General features: G+C 50.5%; 1 protein-coding gene across 3 annotated transcripts; it reads left to right on the top strand.

Annotated features, from left to right (window-relative positions):
- Positions 1-1,353: 1,353 nt before the first annotated feature.
- Dnaja4 (DnaJ heat shock protein family (Hsp40) member A4) lies at positions 1,354-17,591 on the top strand. 3 transcript variants are annotated; one of them, XM_020157572.2, is made up of 8 exons: positions 1,354-1,510; positions 1,893-2,031; positions 7,436-7,616; positions 9,535-9,639; positions 10,602-10,829; positions 11,873-12,103; positions 15,479-15,579; positions 15,676-17,591. In XM_020157572.2, the coding sequence occupies exons 1-8, from the start codon at positions 1,431-1,433 to the stop codon at positions 15,889-15,891; spliced, it is 1,281 nt and encodes a 426-aa protein (XP_020013161.2). In that variant the 5' UTR covers positions 1,354-1,430; the 3' UTR covers positions 15,892-17,591. The 3 variants fall into 3 exon arrangements, with proteins under 3 accessions (XP_020013161.2, XP_073917879.1, XP_073917878.1); XM_074061778.1 differs by lacking the exons at positions 1,354-1,510; positions 1,893-2,031 and adding an exon at positions 2,521-2,672; XM_074061777.1 differs by lacking the exons at positions 1,354-1,510; positions 1,893-2,031 and adding an exon at positions 5,733-6,808.
- Positions 17,592-18,269: the final 678 nt, after the last annotated feature.

Genomic DNA, 18,269 nt, shown 5'->3' with positions numbered 1-18,269 from the left:
CACACGCCCACCTTACCCAAATCAGTGGTCCACAGTACTGAATCTGACAACTCTGGCTGCATACTGGAACTTGGGAGAGTTAAAAAGAAAAAAGAAAAAAATACTGATTCCTGCATCCCAGTGGGGAAGCTGCAGTAACTGGGTGCAGCCAGGCCACAGGGATTTTTTTTTTTTTTTTCTTTTTTAAGTTTCCAGGTGAAAGTTCCATTCCCAAGCCCTTCCAGCTGCTTTCACATCTGATCCTTAATGGAAGCCCGGTGAGAAAGGCAGGCATTTGGATTGATCACATCCTGCTGGCAGCGAAACAAGAGCAGAAGCTGAGGTTTGCATAGGTTTGCATAGACATGGGATATGGGATCCAAAATTCCTGACCTCCAGCTCTGAGTCTCTGCCGTATTCTGCAGGGGCATGAATCAGAGGGGAAAAAAACAACCACCATGTAGCCAAGAACAGAAACAAGTAGCTTAATTTCTCTCGGATATTAAGTCATTTGTATCCCCCACTGAACACGTGGGAGAAGGGATGGTGCCTGTTTTAACTATAGGAGCCAACACAAGGCCAGGGGAACCAGTGCTCTTTCCTTAGTGTCAGGGCAGAAGCCAAGGTGGCAAGGCCAGAGGGGCCTGCAGTTTTCTGATAGCGCTGGCCGCCTCGCCACACCCACGTTTTCGCAGTAAGTCTTGATCTTGGAGCTGAGAATCACCTAGGAAAGTCAAAGACTTGTTGCTGCCCTTTCCGGCCACGTCCGGGCCACCGGGCTGTGGGAGTTGGGCCACAAAACCCAGGTGTGTGCACAACAGTGGCTCACTAGTCTGGTCCTGCCTTGGTGCTTCACCCACCTGATGCGCAGAGGGGCGGCGTCCCACCTCTGGGAGAAGAGGGGTCACTGCCCACCCTTGGGAGAGCTGGGGGACGTCACTGCCCACAGCTGTGGGGCGTCACTGCCCACCCGTGGGGTACTTACAGCCTTCCCAGTTGTGGACAGCGGGAGGCCACTGTCCACACCCGGGGTGCGGGGGGAGCCACCTTAGGACCACTGAACGCATCTGGAAGGACTGAGGTTCAGCCCAGCCTTGAAGATGCCACGAGGGGAAGCAGCAAATACCAGTTCTCGGGAAACGGGGCGCCACCACGGCGGGGGGCCCCTGCCCACTCCAAGCCCCTCAAAAATGCAACAATCCGAGGCCGGCCTCAGGGTGCCCAGTGCCAGTGACCGAACAGAGGTCGGTCACACCCTGAGGGAGAGGGCGGGTGGGGACCGCAGGCCTCAGCCATCCCAGCCCAACCCCTCGGCGCAGGGTTCCCGCCGACGCGGCCCTGCGGGCCATCGGATCCCGGAGCCACGCAAGGGCAAGGGGGCGGGCTCGGGGCGGCGGGACGGTCGTCGGAGGGCGCCCTGCACCCCGAAGCCGGCTGCCAAGGCCCCCACCATGGCCCGGGGCGGCAGCCAGAACTGGAGTTCCGGGGAGTCGGACGAGCAGCCGGAGGAGCAGGCGCCGGAGGAGGGCGGGTGAGCGCGCGCCAGGCGGCGGGGACCGGGCGGTCACGGCCGCCCCTCCCCCGCCCCCGCCAGGGAGCCCCGGGCGCCGCCGGAACCTCCGCGAAGGTTCTGGGCTTTTGTGGCGTCACCGTCTCTTTGCGGAACCTTCCGCCGGCGCCGAATAAAACCCGCCGCGGAGGAGCCGGCGGCTCGAGTGCGGCGGTGCCGGGCGGGGACGTCGGCCCGGCGTGGGCGCGCGCGCGCGCGGGGGAAGGAGCCCCGGGCGGGCGGCGGCCGTGACCGTGACCGTGACCGTGACGCGCAAGGCCAGGCCAGCGGCGGGGGGGCGCGGGCCAAAGGCCCCGGGGTCGTCCGGGACGCGCTGACCGGGCTCGCCCGCCCCTCCCCGCAGAGACAGGATGGTGAAGGAGACCCAGTACTATGACATCCTGGGGGTGAAGCCCAGCGCCTCGCCGGAGGAGATCAAGAAGGCCTATCGCAAGCTGGCGCTCAAGTACCACCCGGACAAGAACCCGGATGAGGGCGAGAAGGTGCGGGGCTGCGGCAGGACGCGGGCGGCGGGCAGAGGCCGTGGCCAGGCGCAGCGCGCACAGGCCGGGGGTGGAAGAAGAGGCCTGTGCGCGCCCAGGGGGACTTGGATCCCACCCGAGTGTCCAGCGCAGCCCAAGCAGCAGCCCCTGGGCCACTCCACAAGTGTTTGTCGTGGGGCCCCAGCCTCCCCGGGCCGCACCCCAGCTCCAGGGCTTGTGGGCATTTCCGTGAGAGAGGCAGCCAGCCAAGTGGGAAACTGAGGCGCGCATGACCGCAAGCTCCGTACCGCCAGGCATCACTAGCATTGAGTCATTTTGCTTTCCTTCCCTGTTGTTGCGTTTCTGTCACCTGAGTTGTACCTTCTCGGTGTCCTGTTTGAGAATGACGGAGTGGATTTGGTCTGCGAGCCTGGTACCAGTTGTGCCTTGTCTGCATGGAACAGGGCCGGGGAAGGCTGTAACCTGACCATCCACGTGTAATGTGGATTCCGGGTCTCCTGTGACAGACGACACACAGGTGATAAGAAGTAGGCTGAAAAGGCTCTGCACGTTAGAGATCTAAATTAAACCGTTCCATCCTGTTTTCAGAAACAGACACTTCTGCTTTTTGTCCCCGAGGAGGACATGACCCACCTGACTAGGTAACTTGGAGAATCACACATGGCAAGAAAAGCTGTTGGCCTTCCCCTGTTTTCCTTCACTTGCTGTCACTTTCTTATAAAACTTAGGCTGTCCCGTCTGGGACAGGTGGGGCCCCCGAGTAAGTGATAACGATGACATCTGGGCCACTTCAGAGGCCACTTGTGGCAGTGACACCCAGATCAGAATATCTGGCTGCCTTACTAATTCTGAGCTGGAGCAAGCTTCTTAAGGAAGGGTTGGCTGGGTGGCAGCAGTGATAAAATACTTGTATTTAGCCACATGTGCCAAATGTTGCTGTCACAAGCTTTAAAATGCTTCCCTGTAGGTCTGCTACCTATTTGCGTTCTCGCTTATCTATATTTAGGTGGCTTACTGTAGCTTTGGAAGTCACTGGCTTTCCACATGGTGTGGGTGATTCATAGACAGGCTCCCCAATTCACTGTAGTCTGTTGCTGCTCTAATTTCATGCTTCAGCAGGGTGGCTGGCTGGTAGCACGGTATGGGAAAACCCTAGTCTCAGGTCCAAGCCCCCTAGCACTCAGCCGGGAGTGCGTTCATGGCCATGTGCAGATCGTTTGAGATCAGTGTGTTTTTGGCATCCTGAAGCTTGTTTTTACTTGCAGACACGCCCTTTTCGTGTGTGTAGCTTTCACCGTGTAACTGTCTGTCTGGGCAGGTCGTTTATCCTTTGTTTTAAATTAATATTTGTTAGTCGTCAGGCCCTGAATTAGTGTTCTATAAATGAGGCTCTTAGCAGGTCCCTTCTCAGTATTGGAGGGGGCTCTGCTGAACCCTCTGCCTGGAATACTTTACTCTCCCTCCCTTCCACGGAGGGAGCAAGACACTTTCATTTAGTTATCCACTATGACATCTTCCTGGAGGTTCCTTCTGACCACAAACTGGTCTGCTGGCCCTGTCCCCATCCTATGCTGGTCATCCTGTTCATGCTAGCTGTTGACTGGGCAAATGAAAGCAATGCCACAAGAAATACACTTGTAAGAAACTCAGTGAGGAAGGAGAGAGCTCTCCAAGGGCAGAGATTAGACAGAAGGGGAATTGGAGAAAATTTGGATTAGCAATCAAAAGGGGAGAAGATGGGGCCCAACTGAAAGAAACTGCTGTGACATTCCCTGAGATGGCTTTCTCCATTTATTCACCAGATCTCGCCTGTGCTGGGCCTACTGTGTGCTGGGTGCCCTGTGCAGGTCTTTTCTTTTTGGTGTGAGTCTGCATTCTGGTTCACTTTATCTGTTATGTGTTATCTTATTTTTTTCACCTAAGTTTGTCACTGTATTATTAATGTCTCTTAAAGAATGGATTAGGGCTCTGGGACAACTGAGAAGGCCAACAGTCGGGTGTCAGGCTTTGTTTTTTGCCCTGTTGTCCTGTGTTGCTAAGCATTGAGCAGCCTGGGTTTGTTGTCAGACGCTGTGCTCTGTGTGAGTCTGTGTTTGTCTCAGCTGCAGCTGTGTTTCAGAGGACAAGGTTGCCAGGTGGCAGGTCAGAAAAATAGTTCCTTTTTACCCACAGTGATAGGGCAGTTACCCTGTTGAGATGAGTTTGGTCTTTCGGTCAAGTTCATTGCAGCTTTTTGCTTGAATAGATTTGCAAGGTAGGAATCCAAACACGTTGTAACAGAGCAGAAAATCAGAGGAATTCAGAATTCAGAGGAAAACCCACCAAGAACACATCACTCCACCTCTGTACAGGGGCTTTTCCTAAGGTGATCCTCTGAACATGGACTTCTCTCTCTCTCACTGAATATTTTATCATAAGTATTTTTCCAAGTTGCTGTGTAATCTTCAAAGAAATTTTTTTCCTGGCTATATTGTCCTACTTTTAAGGTTCTGTGGCAAAAGATCAAAGTCTAAAAGGTGAACTGGTCAAACTGGGAGAAAGAGGATCCAGGCAGGAGCTGAATTAGAACCTGGAGTGCTGGATCCCAGAGATGGGGGGTTCCACTACTGGCAGTCAGATTGCCCATCCTCTGGGGGATCTGGCCTCTGATTAGATGCCCCAAGCAACAGGGTGTTCCTTTCCCGTTCTTAGATTCATTCATTTAGGCTAAGTGTCCAGTGAGTATCTGGGGTATTTGATGAGTATATTTACCTAGATATGCTAAGGGCTGAGCTCTTTAGATAGGCCCAGCCTGGTCTAGCTGCCCTCCGATCTTCCAAGCCAGGCACCTAATCCTTAGGCACCAGTTTTGGTTTTTTTTTTGGTGGTGGTACTGGGGTTTGATCTCAGGGCCTCACACTTGCCATGCAAGCCACACCTCCAGCCCTTTTTGCCTTAGTTTATTTTTCAGATAAGGTCTTGTTTTTCACCCAGGGCTGGGCTCAGGCTGTGATCCTCCTACCTTCACCTCGTTCCCAGCTGGGATTACAGGTTTATACCATCACACCTGGGGACTTTTGCCCTAACCGATCTCAAACCTCAATCCTCCTCTGTCTGCCTCCCTCCTACATGGGATTATAAGTGTGTGTCACCCACCACATTCAGCAAGACTTAATTTTTTAAATTGTCAGGGGTTTTGGTAGTGATTATTATTATTAGCTAGTATTTACTAGTTTTTTATTAGGGATTGATCAGAGATCTGTAGAACAAGGGATGTCCTAGCATCTCTGTTAATTTCCATGTTTGTGTCTTGTGGCACTTTTTTTTTTTCCCATGTGCTCTCTGGGGCCACTGCATTGAAGGATGGTTAGATACACAGTTGTTTTTCTGACAAAGTCTAGCCTCTGCAGGGCCAAGACCCAATGCCATTTATTCATTTCTAAATTCCCAGAATTGAGCATGTATTTACCAAGCACTGTCTGCATGGCAGGCACAGGTGTGGGCTCAGGCATGCCCGGTGGGCCAAGATGGCAAGACTTCTGTATCACAGTGGGTACAGCACAGTGCTAGACTACAGGCACAGTAGAGGGCAAGGCCATGGGAAGAGCTTGCAGTGTGAAGGTTGGGGCATTGGGGAGGCCTCTGTGAAAGGGGAGGGCTTTGAGCAAAGGCTTGAGAGAGGTGGGGGGGGTGCTGTGCTCACTTGAGGGGCCACCAGAGCATGTGCTGCAGTGCTGAGGAGGAATGAGGAGGTTGGCAACGCTGGAGCAGAATTGGGGGCAGGAGGAGAAGGGCATAGGGTGGCTGGGGCTTCTGGGTGACAGGCCTGGCTGGCCTCGGGAAGGCTTGGGCCAAGCAGTGACAGGTCATAGGCTCAGATGAGGAACAGGCTAAGAAGGTTTTTGCAGTGGCCTGGGCACAAGAGGGTGGCCTCGGCCAGTGTGGGTGGTGGCGGTGAGAGAAGGATGGAATTTGCATGTTTTAGTGTTCCAGGTTGATTTGAGAGGTGTCCATGTGCAAGGAACACAAGCGCGTCCTCCACCTGCCTTCACCAATTGTGAATACGTTGCATACTTGCTTTATCCATCTCTAAGTTACTGCCAAAGTTTTTGAGAGTAATTTGCACATAGCATAAGTGCTCAGCACTAAACATGGATTTCCTAGGAACAAGGAGATCCTTACCATTAAACATAGTACAGTTACCAAATGCAAGAAGTTTACCACTGGAGGGTTGCACGTCTGTAATCCCAGATACGTGGGAGGGTTGCACATGTCTGTAATCCCAGATGCGTAGGAGGTGGAAATTGAGAGGATGGCCTGATAGCTAGATCCCATCTCAACAAAACAAGGCTGGTGTGGTGGCTCATGCCTATAATCCCAGCTACACAGGAGGCATAGGTAGGAGGATTGCAGACTGAGGCTGGCCCAGGCCAAAAGCACAAGACATATTTAAAAAAATTTTTAAAAAAATTAACCAAAGCAAAAAAGGGGCTGGTGTGTGGCTCAAGTGATAAAGTTCCTGTCCAGCATTTGCAAGGCCCTGAGTTCAAACCCCTAGTATTGGGGGGAAAAAAGTTTTGACATGGGGGAAAAAAAAAATCACATTTTCCACTTGTTCTGATAACATCCTTTGTGACCTTGCTTTCCCTGGGGGGTAGGACCCAATCCAGATCACCCCCTGCATTTAGTTTTCTTTTGTCTTTTTTTTTTTGGCAGCACTGGGGTTTGAACTCAGGGCCTCATGCTTGTTAGGCAGGCATTCCACCTGCCCCTGGTTTTCCCATCTTTTGGATCTGAGGTATGCCCTCCCAATTTTGGCTTTCTGATTCTTATCTTACAATTGAATCCCAGTGACAAGTTTTTGGTAGGAATGCCTGGATTTACTGGAGATACAAATGTTGAGGTAGCACCAGCAGAGCTTGTTGACAGGTGACATTGGCATTGTGAGGTTGGGGGAGACGGTGGGAAGGGCAGGCAGCATTTGCGGTATCTAGCCAGGTGCTTGCACACGCCTGTTGCAAGTTGAACTTCACGCTTGTAAATTAGTAAAGTGATTCCTGTGAGGTGGAAGTCACAGTGGAACCAGGAATCCTGGGCTGTGGCCGTTCCAGATAAAGCCCTGGCCACGCCTGCAGTCTCCCAACTGGACTCCATGGCTGGTGCAGCCAGGGTGGGAAGGCTGCTGCTTTCTTTCTGTCCCTATTCTCGCTGTGCCCCCCACCACACCCCACCCCCAGCCCCTTCCTGACGTGTGTCCTGTGTGTCCCACTTTACAAAGGCAGCAAGTCAAGTCAGGTTCACAGACAGGCAGCTTTCTCGGGGCTGGGTTGGCTTAAATTTGGCTTGCTTAATAAAATGGCTCAAACTCCTTGCTACACCTCTCTTTTTAAATCTCTCTTTTTTTTTTTTCCTTTTCTTTTTAAAGTTTAAACTCATATCCCAGGCATATGAAGTGCTTTCAGATCCAAAGAAAAGAGACATTTATGACCAGGGTGGAGAACAGGCGATTAAAGAAGGAGGCTCGGGTAGCCCCAGCTTCTCCTCCCCCATGGACATCTTCGACATGTTCTTTGGTGGTGGAGGACGGATGGCTAGAGAGAGAAGAGGTAAATGCTCTGAAAGAAATGTAAGCAATTACTCCTTGCTGGAGTCAAGGGTGAGCCTTGCTTTAAAAGGGTGTGGCTGTCCTGTTTGGGGCCATTTATTTATTTTTTTTTCAATTGTGCTGGGGCTTGAACTCAGGGCCTCACACTTGCTAGGCAGGCTCTGTACCACTGAGCCACTCCGCCAGCCCTTTTTTGTGATAAGTTTTTTCGAGATAGGGTCTTGTGAACTATTTTCCTAGGACTGGCTTCGAACCACGATCCTCCCGATCTGTGCCTCCTGAGTAGCTAGGATTACAGGTGTGAGCCACCGGAGCCCGGCTTTGGGGCCTATTTAAATAGTTGATCACTATCTGGTACCCAGGCTGCTGGATTCTCTTAGCATGTTTAGGAACTGTCTGACACCCTTCAAACACCCCATATGAAGGTATGAATGGGGTCGTGGATACAGAGGAGGAAGGTCCAGTTTATCTTGTCCTCTTTTGCCCTGTTGAGGACTCAGGTACCAAGTGTCCTGAGGGACAGAAGCGAAGCCTCTGCCACAAGTGCCTCTCTCCCTTCCCACCTGCCCTTCCTCCCTGGCTCTTGGTCCCCAGCCAACTCTCTCATATTCTGGGTGGGTCTCCACCCACAGGTTGGGACTCCACCCATGGCCTCATTCCCAACAAGTGCAGAGGATTTTCCAGGGAATAGAATTCGCCTCTTCTTTCAATTTTTATAAAAGAAACAACCTGCCTGTTCATCAGGCCTGTGATTAGCAGCTTTACCATCACCAGGAGGAGAATGAGCACATTTTCCTGGAAGGGCCTAGGCCACTGCGTTTGAGTTCTAGGGCTTGCTTTTGTAGCCTGTGGGCTGTCACCTGCCATCTGTAGTCTCTTAAGCCTTGTCTAGTTCAATGCTGACAGTCTGCTTTGGATCTTAAAACCAGAGTGATAACCAAACTTATTAGTTCTGGGTAAGACCAGAAGAAACAAGCTCGTGCATTGGATTTAGAAAACTAGTGAAGAGGCCCCTGGATAAATGTATTTGTTCTCATGTTATAATTGACTTTGAGCTTTAAAAAGACTGAGTGTCAATTCTCTAAAGACAGTGTGCTGAACAATCACAAAGTGTTTATGAGGGAGAAATCCCCCTTGTCCTCTAGGTTTGTCACCTGCTCATTTAATTGATGGTGTGGACGTGATTAAAACCTTGGGTATTCACTTGCCTAGCCCTCTCACTGTCTTGAGATGAAAAACGTCATGTCCTTAATTAAGTCATCTCCAAAAGCTTACAGCTAGTAAACCAGGACACCTGGTCCCAGTGATTGCAAGAACTCTGGACAACAGGGAAGGTCCTCACAAGCAGGCAGAGCACTGGATCAGACAGTCACCCACTCTGGGAACTAAATGCACACCGTCCTGACTGCAGAGACTAGATTTCAGCAGAGGGAAAAATCCCCATTTGGCCACAAATCATGGAAAGGCTTGGAGAGTAAAGGCTTGGTGCTCAAGGAAGAGCTTCTGGAAGGTCCAGAGAGTGTGGTGGCCGCACATTCCTCTGTAAGGAAATGGCTTTTTTCCTGAGGAGCCCATAGTTAACCAGTTCCATTGGTTAACTGCCTTCCTTTTCTCAGCTAGTGATCTCACCAGCCTCAGATTAGTCTCAGGAATAAAGGCAACCATCTTTTTCTTGACCTCCATAAATGACTGGGTACTTACCTCAGAGTGAGACAGGTGTTAGTTCTTGGTTTTGGTAGAGGGCCAGCAGGACGGGTTGGCAGGATTGGAAGTATTGCTTCCTGCAGAGAGGAGTGGACGGCCAGGCTCAGCTTTGGGCAGGAGTCTCTGGACATCTGAGAGTTACATGGGTGAAGTTTCAGGAGCAGTTTATTTAATACATATTACTCACTGGTTTTTTTTTTCTCTCCTTTGGTAAGGCAAGAATGTTGTACATCAATTGTCTGTAACTCTTGAAGACTTATATAATGGAGTCACCAAGAAATTAGCCCTCCAGAAAAATGTAATTTGTGAGAAATGTGAAGGTAAATGTTAATTAATTTTGAATGAATTTCATAGTTCTGATGTGGTTTCCTAGGTCAGAGGAAAACAATTTATCTTTTTTTTTTTTTGACAGTGTCTTACTGTGTAACCCAGGCTGGTCTTGAACTCATAATCCTCCTGGCTCAGCCTCTTAAGAGTGCTGAGTTTATAGGCATGGTGGCCACCATGTTGGCTTATCTTTTCAAATTTGAGTGTCAAGCAGTTTGCAAAAAGGTAGCCTTGAAGGCTCAGTCTGTTTGCCTGAAAGTTTTATTTGGGTTATACATTTATTTAACATGTTGACATCACTTCAGAAATCTCAATCAGGACAGGTCACCTAACCTAGGGGCTGGCAGAGGTTTTCTGTAAAGGGCAAGATACGGACATTTTCAGTTTTGTGGGCCAGGTGATCTGTTGTAACTACTCTGCCATCACAATACTTAAGTGAATGGGTGTGCCCATGTCCCAGTAAAGCTTTATTTACAAAACCTGGCAGTCTGGAATGGTTTCATGACCCCTGACTTGCATATAAGTGTATTTGACATAAGCTTTTAAAATCTGAGTTTTCAAGAGAAGTCTGGTCTGACCCTGGAGCCACATTGGTCCACAGAGAATGTGACGCCCCACTCCCAGAGCGTGCATCCTCTGTTCTCTGCAGCCCCAGCCTCATCAGTCAACCTGCAGGCGTGGGGATTTTGCACCCTGAAAGAAAACACATTTAATGGGACTGAAGTATTGAGCTTGGGTTGATGCAGCCAGAAACAATTGTTAGAGAGGAGGTGTTAACATGCGCTATTACCTCTTAGCTGAACTCCTCCTCCAGCCCCTTCCCCATTGCCTTTCACGATTATAAACAGAAGTGCAGCCCCACTGCCCAGTGCCGTGGGTCACTACCCTTCTGCCATGGAGGGGCCCGGGAAGGGAAGAACATAGCTCTTCCTCCTGTCGCCTCTCACCCCTGCAGGCATTGGCGGGAAGAAGGGGTCGGTGGAGAAGTGCCCCTTGTGCAAGGGGCGGGGCATGCAGGTTCACATCCAGCAGATCGGGCCGGGCATGGTGCAGCAGATCCAGACGGTGTGCATCGAGTGCAAGGGCCAGGGCGAGCGCATCAACCCCAAGGACCGCTGTGAAAGCTGCAGCGGAGCCAAGGTCATCCGCGACAAGAAGATCATCGAGGTCCACGTGGAGAAAGGTGAGACTGCGGCTGCGCGAAACCAGTGGGCAGGCACTCTGTGCTAGTCCTGGGCCACCAGGTAGGTGTCCTGGGCCGGATCACGACATACTTAAAAAGAACGGTGTACCTAAATTCCCTTTCTGGTCCCTTTCATGACCTCCCTGGCCTTATTTTCATATCGTGTCACCTGCCAAAGTTTTCTTGCTCCCTTGAGGTCACAGACAGCCTTGCTTTACAGTTTTCTCACTCTCTGAAAGTGGTGACTTCAGTTCTGCTCAGTTGCCCTCTCCTGCCATTCTCAGAGCTTATCTCTGGAGTCTTTAGAACGGACTGTTCTTCCTAACAGCTTTCTTGCTCACTGGCTGTCAGAGCTTGTGTAAGTCTCTGTTAGCTGTGTGATTCTTTCCCCACGTTCCCCTTCTGCTGCATCACCTCCCAAACACAGCTCCTTCCCGTGCTATCCATTTTGCCTATGGCATGTTTGAAGGCAGATTTCGGTCCCAGCTGGTTGCCACCATCCTCTGATCGTTCTTGAGACTTTCTAATCCAGCAAATATACTGAAGATCAGAGATGAGACCAAAAGTCAAAGAATCAACACTCCACTCAACACAGGGGCTGTTCCAGGACTTCTCACTTAAACAAAAGCTTTTGCCCTGTGCCTGTGTGGACACTGACATACTAGAAAGGGAACTGGCTGGCTGTCCTCTCCTCTCTAGAGCCATGCACTGTGGGCACCAGGACATGGGCAGTCAGCTCATGCTTGCAGTGTGGCCTCAGTGTAGCATCACAGGGCCCAAGGCTGGGGAGGCTGGTGTGAACCAACGTAGAGCCTTATTCCATCTCTCCCTGCTGCACATTTGGCCCAAGGCCCATGGCGCAGAGGAAGTGACACATTTCCCAGTGATAATCCCAGGCATCCCTCCTCTGTCCCATGCCCGAATGTGATTGGGATTTTCCATGAATGAAGGACCCCCAGGGACTCTGTGTCCTCCTTCAAAAGCTCTGAGCAAGTCTGCATGCCATGAGAAGCGGCTAATCAGAAGGGGATGATGTTCCATAGGTATGAAAGATGGGCAAAAGATACTCTTTCACGGAGAAGGAGATCAGGAGCCCGAGCTGGAGCCTGGCGATGTCGTAATTGTGCTTGATCAGAAGGATCATAGTGTCTTTCAGAGACGAGGCCATGACTTGATCATGAAAATGAAAATTCAGCTTTCTGAAGCTCTTTGTGGCTTCAAGAAGACGATAAAAACACTGGATGATCGAGTCCTTGTTATTACATCCAAATCAGGTAAGTACTCCTTGTCCTTGTTCTGTATGTTGGTGTAGGAGCAATGGCAAGATCACCTGCTTTCACACTTAAGGCAGACTTTTTTTTTGTCTTTCTTTTTGCAGTACCGGGCTTTGAACTCAGGGCCTACAGCTTGAGCCACTCCACCACAACCCGATTTTTGTGAAGGTTTTTTTAAGATAGGGTCTTGTGAACCATTTACCTGGTCTGGCTTTGAACTACAGTCCTGATCTCTGCCTCCTGAGTAGCTGGGATTACAGGCATGAGCCACCGGTGCCCAGCTAAAAAGCTGTCTTCTTTATGTTGGCTATTGTGACTTGATTTTTTTTTCTCTATCTAAAGTCATTACTAGTGACTAGAGAATTTTATGAATTTATTTTATATTGTTAGAGTGGGAGGAGGAGCCTCAAAGAGGAATCTTGGGGTGAGAGGTCTAAAATTCTAGCTGGAATCTGCCAGTTAAACTTAAAATTTTTAAATTTGTTATATCATAGAATACAGGCTCTTTTCCATCAAGTGGGATGCATGCTGATTGCTCCTCACATTCCGTTCCTCTGGCTTCTGTGTTGTCTGTTCTACGTGAGAGCCGTCTTAAAAAAAGACACCGTGAGCCTAGTGTCGGACACCCTTCTGTACACACCCTTGGGAGCCACAGGGAGCAGCCCGAGGGAGCTCTGGGCCCAAAGGGGTTCCAGAGGCCTGGGCTCAGTCTCTTGGCAGCTGTGTAGACACCAGGGCTCTCTGCTCCCAGGAGGGTTGGTGTTCACTGCAGGTTAGGGTCTGGGTGGGCACCAGAACACCTGCTGAGAGCAGGGCAGAGGCCAGGCAAGGGACCTTGATTTATCGGTGCTTCTGAATTACACGTGAAGTCAGTCGTGCACAGTCAAGAAGGTCTGGACAGGTGTGGAGGAGGCTCAGTCACCAAGGTGTCATGGGCTCGGCCCATGAACAAGCAGTGCTGTTCAAGCCCCTCGCTGGCCACGGGGTGAGAGAATAGCTTTGTCTGAAGCTAGAGAGGCAGGTTGAGGGCTGCGTGGGAGGAAACCAGTTGATAAGCCTGCCCCGAGCCGTGGCAGGTAGTGATAAAGACTCTGGAGTTCAGAGCAGAGGTGTTTGTGGGGCGAGCAAACACCAGAGCCACTGCACCTCCCTGGCCAGGGACCTCTTCTGCCTCTGCCCATCTCATTATTTCCATCTCTTTCTGTTCTCCTCTTTCTGGCCTTGCTCTCTGTTACTTTCTTCTCTTTGATTCCTTCTAGTTCCTCTTCTGGTGATAATGTGAAATAGAATTATATTGCTAAGCCTTGATCAGTTTGTGGTGTTTTAGAAAATCTTTTTATTTGGAAACAAGTTCAAGCTTTCAGCCAGATGTGGTGGGGCACACCTGTAATCCCAGCAACTCAGGAGGCTAAGGCAGGAGGATCTGGAGTTCAAGGCTGACTTGGGCTACATCATGAGATCCTGTCTCAAAACAACAACAAAAGAAAACTTACAAGAAGTTGTAAAATCAAGAAAGCCACAGCCCATCCATACATAATTTGCCTATTATTAACATTTACCACATCTGAATGTGATTTTTCTCCTTTGCTTTGTGTGTGTGCGTGCACACTTAAACCAAGGACTGGTGGAAAGCAGTGCGTGATATTCAAAAATTAAATGCCTTTCTTTAGGCTCCATGCCACAGCCCTCCCCTCACTTGAGTCATAAAGTTGATTGAGGATCACAGTTCAGAGACCCTAGGCCCACTGGTTGTGCGGGCACTGGCTTCTGAGTCACAGCCAATTCTAGCCCTTCAGAGAGCCGGGGCTGGCAGCATCAGTGTGTGACTTTGGAAAAGCCTGTCCTTGGTCAAGGGTGGGTGATGTAAGGTCAGGTCAGCCTGGCAGAAGTTCCTGGAGCTGGGCTGTGCTGTGGGATGGGAGCCCAGTGCTCCTGCCACCTCCTGTGACCCTAGCAGGGGAACCTGGGAGCCAAAGAGAGAAGAATGAGGAAGGGTCCCCAGAGGGAAGGGGGTGGCAAACCCAAGCAGCCATTCTCTTGCTGAGAAGGAAGGGAGGGTGTCAGAAAACCTGCTGGGGATTCCTTTTGTTATTTTTCTTGCTTTTTCTTTACATTTATCGTTTCTTGTCCTCTTCTTCCCTCGATTTCCTGTCCCTTCCTTTCCTCTTCTCCCCCTTCCTCTTCCTCCGTAGAGCTGCCTTCCTCACCAGAGCCCCTCAGCTGCCTGTAGCCTTGCTGAGAACTGTTAATGACAAGTGACTTGGGTGTCCCCCAGGGTGTTACCTGCTGGAGGAGCTGGCTGGGTCATCTTCCTTTCTTTTGTAGTTAGTCTTGGGGTTCCCAGCTCCCAGCAAGCCAGAAGCAAAAGTGTAGGGAGCTGGGCACAAGAGCAGGAGGCAGTGACACCTGATAGGAACTGGGAGGCAGAACTGTGTCCAAAACCTCCACCAAGAGCACAAACTTTGGGGTCACCATCCTATAGTCAGTGGCTCTGGGGGCCACATCTGAGTCATAGTCCTGCCTGTGAACAGCCCCTGGGATAGTCATCAACACACCGTATTTTAAAGAACTCATATGACATACTTGAAATGTTTCCTCTGAAAGAGGTTTCACTTTGTGGATAGTCCCCTTGTGTGGAATGCAACGGGGCTGCTGACTACATTAGGGTTAAACATCATCACCACCCCTTCCCCACGCTTTCTGAACATGTCTTCCCTCTTCTGTCCATTTTTATGACTCAGTGAAAGAGCAGGAACTCTTTCTGTCCTGTGCGGCTCCCTTGCCTGGATGGAGGGAACTAACCATTTTGGACCTGGGTGGGGAAGACTGCATCCAGGGCTGGGGCTTTGGTGCCTTTTGAGATCTCTTCCACAGAGTAGCCAGTGGAGATGGCAAGAGGAGACCATTCCAGCTACTGGGCCTCCCGCAGGTGCTTTGTAGCCAGGAAGGGGACTGCCAGTGGCCAAGCCACCTCCCCAGGAAGCTGGCTGTCACCTGTGGGGATGGGGCAGAGGCGGGGTGGGGCTCCTGGGAATCCCCTTCCTGCTCTAAGCTGTCCCTAAGTCTGATGCTTGTGGCAAGAGGCAGGCTGGGAGGTTGTCAGCCCAATTGAACCAGCTGGGGTGTTCTGAGTTCTGGTTCCCTTGTTTTACCTCTATACCTTCCGACGAAGGCTTCATTGTGTTTCCTTCTGACCCAAGTGCTGGAGGCCGACTGAGTGTGGGCCAGAGAGCCCCAACAACCCCTTGCTCATACAGTATCTTAAGGGGTAAGGCCCCTTCTTGTGCCCGCCACCCCAAGGCTATTAGGGCCTGCCCCTGGCTCTGCCTGACCCGTCTGGCTTCCTGTTTCCTAACTGAACCTTCTCTATGGCAGGCGAGGTGATAAAGCATGGAGACCTGAAATGTGTGCGTAATGAAGGGATGCCCATCTACAAAGCCCCCCTGGAAAAGGGGACTCTGATTATACAGTTTTTAGTAAGTGCACTGTGCTTTCTCTCATGGGACATATTACTAAATGCCTTAATTTGGAGGTGAAGAAACCAGCGTTCTCTGTGCACTCACCCTTTGCAGGTAGTCTTCCCCGAAAAACACTGGCTTCCTCAGGAGAAGCTTCCTCAGCTGGAAGCTCTGCTCCCTCCTCGGCAGAAGGTGAGGATCACGGATGACATGGATCAGGTGGAGCTGAAGGAGTTTAATCCCAGTGAGCAGAACTGGCGCCAGCACAGGGAGGCCTATGAGGAAGATGATGACGGGCCCCGTGCCGGAGTGCAGTGCCAGACAGCATGACAGGACACCATGCAGTGCTGCCCAGCTGGACTAGACATGATGAATGTAAAGTTGGCACAATGAAAATGGCGTCGCTTTAATGGCCTCCTGTGTATGTGTTCAGCATTCTCCACTGCTGAGTGTCTTTGGGTTTTCTTTTGTTTCTCTTTTGGTTGTAATTTTAAGTCACAGTTTGATTTATATTTAAATGTTTTAAGTGTAAATCACCTCTAGTCTGCATATGGAATCTGTTTGTTGACACTTTCAGGACATGCTTTGGAGATGCCAGTGACTGTTTGCTTCTAGTGGCTTTGACATAGTTCAGTTCCACAGTAAAGCACAGCCCAGAGAGCAGTGCTCGGCCCCCACAAGCCTGAGGCACAAAGTGGCTGTCCTGGCCCATCTCTAGTCTTGGTTTCTGACCCCTGTTCCTGGGCAGAGTCACTGAGGGCATGATCTCAGGGCTGCTAATACGACATCTTGGAATCTCAATTCCAGATGAAACTCTTCAAGAATAAAAGCACACGTGCAGATCAGACTTGGCTCCATGTGCAGGTTCACACTGAGTGCGGGGCCAGCCTAGTTCCTACTGTTCTGCCCCTCGAATGGTCGGAATAGGGTGTGTCTGATCATCTCTCTTGGAAGTTTTCTGAACTTTCCAAGCCCTGTGATGAGGACAGACCAGTGTTTAAAATATGCAGGTAAAACCGTTTGCCTGTGACCCCCATACTGTGTTCTTTGTGGTTTTGATGATTTTCTGTTGACAAACTTTACAATGTTCTCCCACCAAAGTGCTTACTTGAAAACAAAACCCTTCCATGTCCCTGGCTGCCTCAGTGTAGCAGAAGCCAAGGGAGAATGCTGGCACTGTGTGGTCCCCTGGCACAGCCAGTTTCTCTGACTGGTCACCCCTGATGGCTTGAAGGTCAAATGGCACAGACCTTCTCAGTGTTTCCCCCTTGTTCTCCCAGGTTCAGCTCCTTTCCAAAGGATTGTGCCTCTTGTCACACAGCCATATCACAGAGGGCTTCCTGCTCAAGTGACATTTGGTAAGAACAGGGCTAGCCAAGCTCTGCCTGGTTAGTTGTCATGGACTGCCACCATCAATGACAGCCTCCTTGGAGGCTTCTGGTTTAGTTGTTACTTTATTTCTGTCAGGTAAAACTGCACTTTGAATAGGGTTACCTAACCGTTAGCCATTATTGCTTTTTTCCACAGATGATGAAAAACTGCTACCTTCAAGGCTGATGGGTTAACCTGACATATCCATCCTTATTTGATTATATGGCACTGAGAGTTTGACTTAGACCAGGGACCTCCTCGAGGAGGGTCAAAAGGCAGATCAGACCCATAGCAGACGAGGCAGACCAGTTGGACAGACCAAGTTCCCAAAGAACATGGCTGATTAATGGGGTGTAATTTGCTCTTAAGTTCATATGGAAAGAGCTCACTTATGCCCGCTTTGCCCATTAGTCAGGAGAGACAAACCGCCTCTTCCAACTAAGCCTATGTGAAAACCAGTTTATCAGTGGACCACAACTCCAGGGTGTTGTTTCTGTGCTGTAACTTCCTAATAAATTACTGCTAGAACTGTAGGTGGTGATGGAGCAAAATTGTGTTCCGCTCCTTCTTGCTATGTAAGTGGAAGCTGGAAGGTGCTGCTTAAGATTTTACTCCACCTGTGCATGTCACTTTAAAATTAAAACTGAGCTGGTATGAGATGACTGGCTTGCCTCTTTCTTTCTTGAGCACCTGAACAATATTGAGTGCCAGCTGGCCTTGGGTTGGTTGATAGAAGGAGCTTGGGGTGGGTGAATGCAGAGGTGAGGAAGTGACTCACCTCTGCTATGACTGCTATGAAGAGCTGGGGTGACAAATGCAGAAGGTAGGGAAGAGGCCTCTGCAAGGCGTGGCATCTGAGCAGCCCCTCAACAGTGAGGGCATAGATCTCTGTCGGTCTGAGGAAGGCACATGGAGGCAAAGGAACCACTGAGGACATGGCTATGGAAGGGTGAGCAAGGCAGAGCCAGCAGAGGGCCATGGCAAAGAGCAGGCCTTACTTTGAGAATCATGGGAGCCTGGAAGGACCCTCAGGCCATATGAGGCTATGATCAAATATCAACAAGCATCAGACTACCTAAACTTAGCTACTTAAACTTCCATTAATGTGCCAACCCAGCGGGAGGGTGTGGTGGGGTAGGGGGACATTTTTATTACAGCAGAAAGACCCTGGATAGGCAGGACTACCGAATGTTGCCATTCAGTCAGATAACCTGTTTCCTTCAGAAGTCCACTCTGAAACGGGCATCACTGCATGAGTCACCCCCGGGAAGAGGGGCCTGCATTTCTAAGTGGAAGTTCAGTAAATGATCTCTGAGGATGGTATTCACTTTCACCTA

This window comes from Castor canadensis, chromosome 19 (assembly GCF_047511655.1).
Source record: "Castor canadensis chromosome 19, mCasCan1.hap1v2, whole genome shotgun sequence".
NCBI lineage: Eukaryota > Metazoa > Chordata > Mammalia > Rodentia > Castoridae > Castor > Castor canadensis.
Note: the sequence above shows the minus strand (reverse complement) of the source record. Positions and strands in the feature narration are given on the sequence as shown.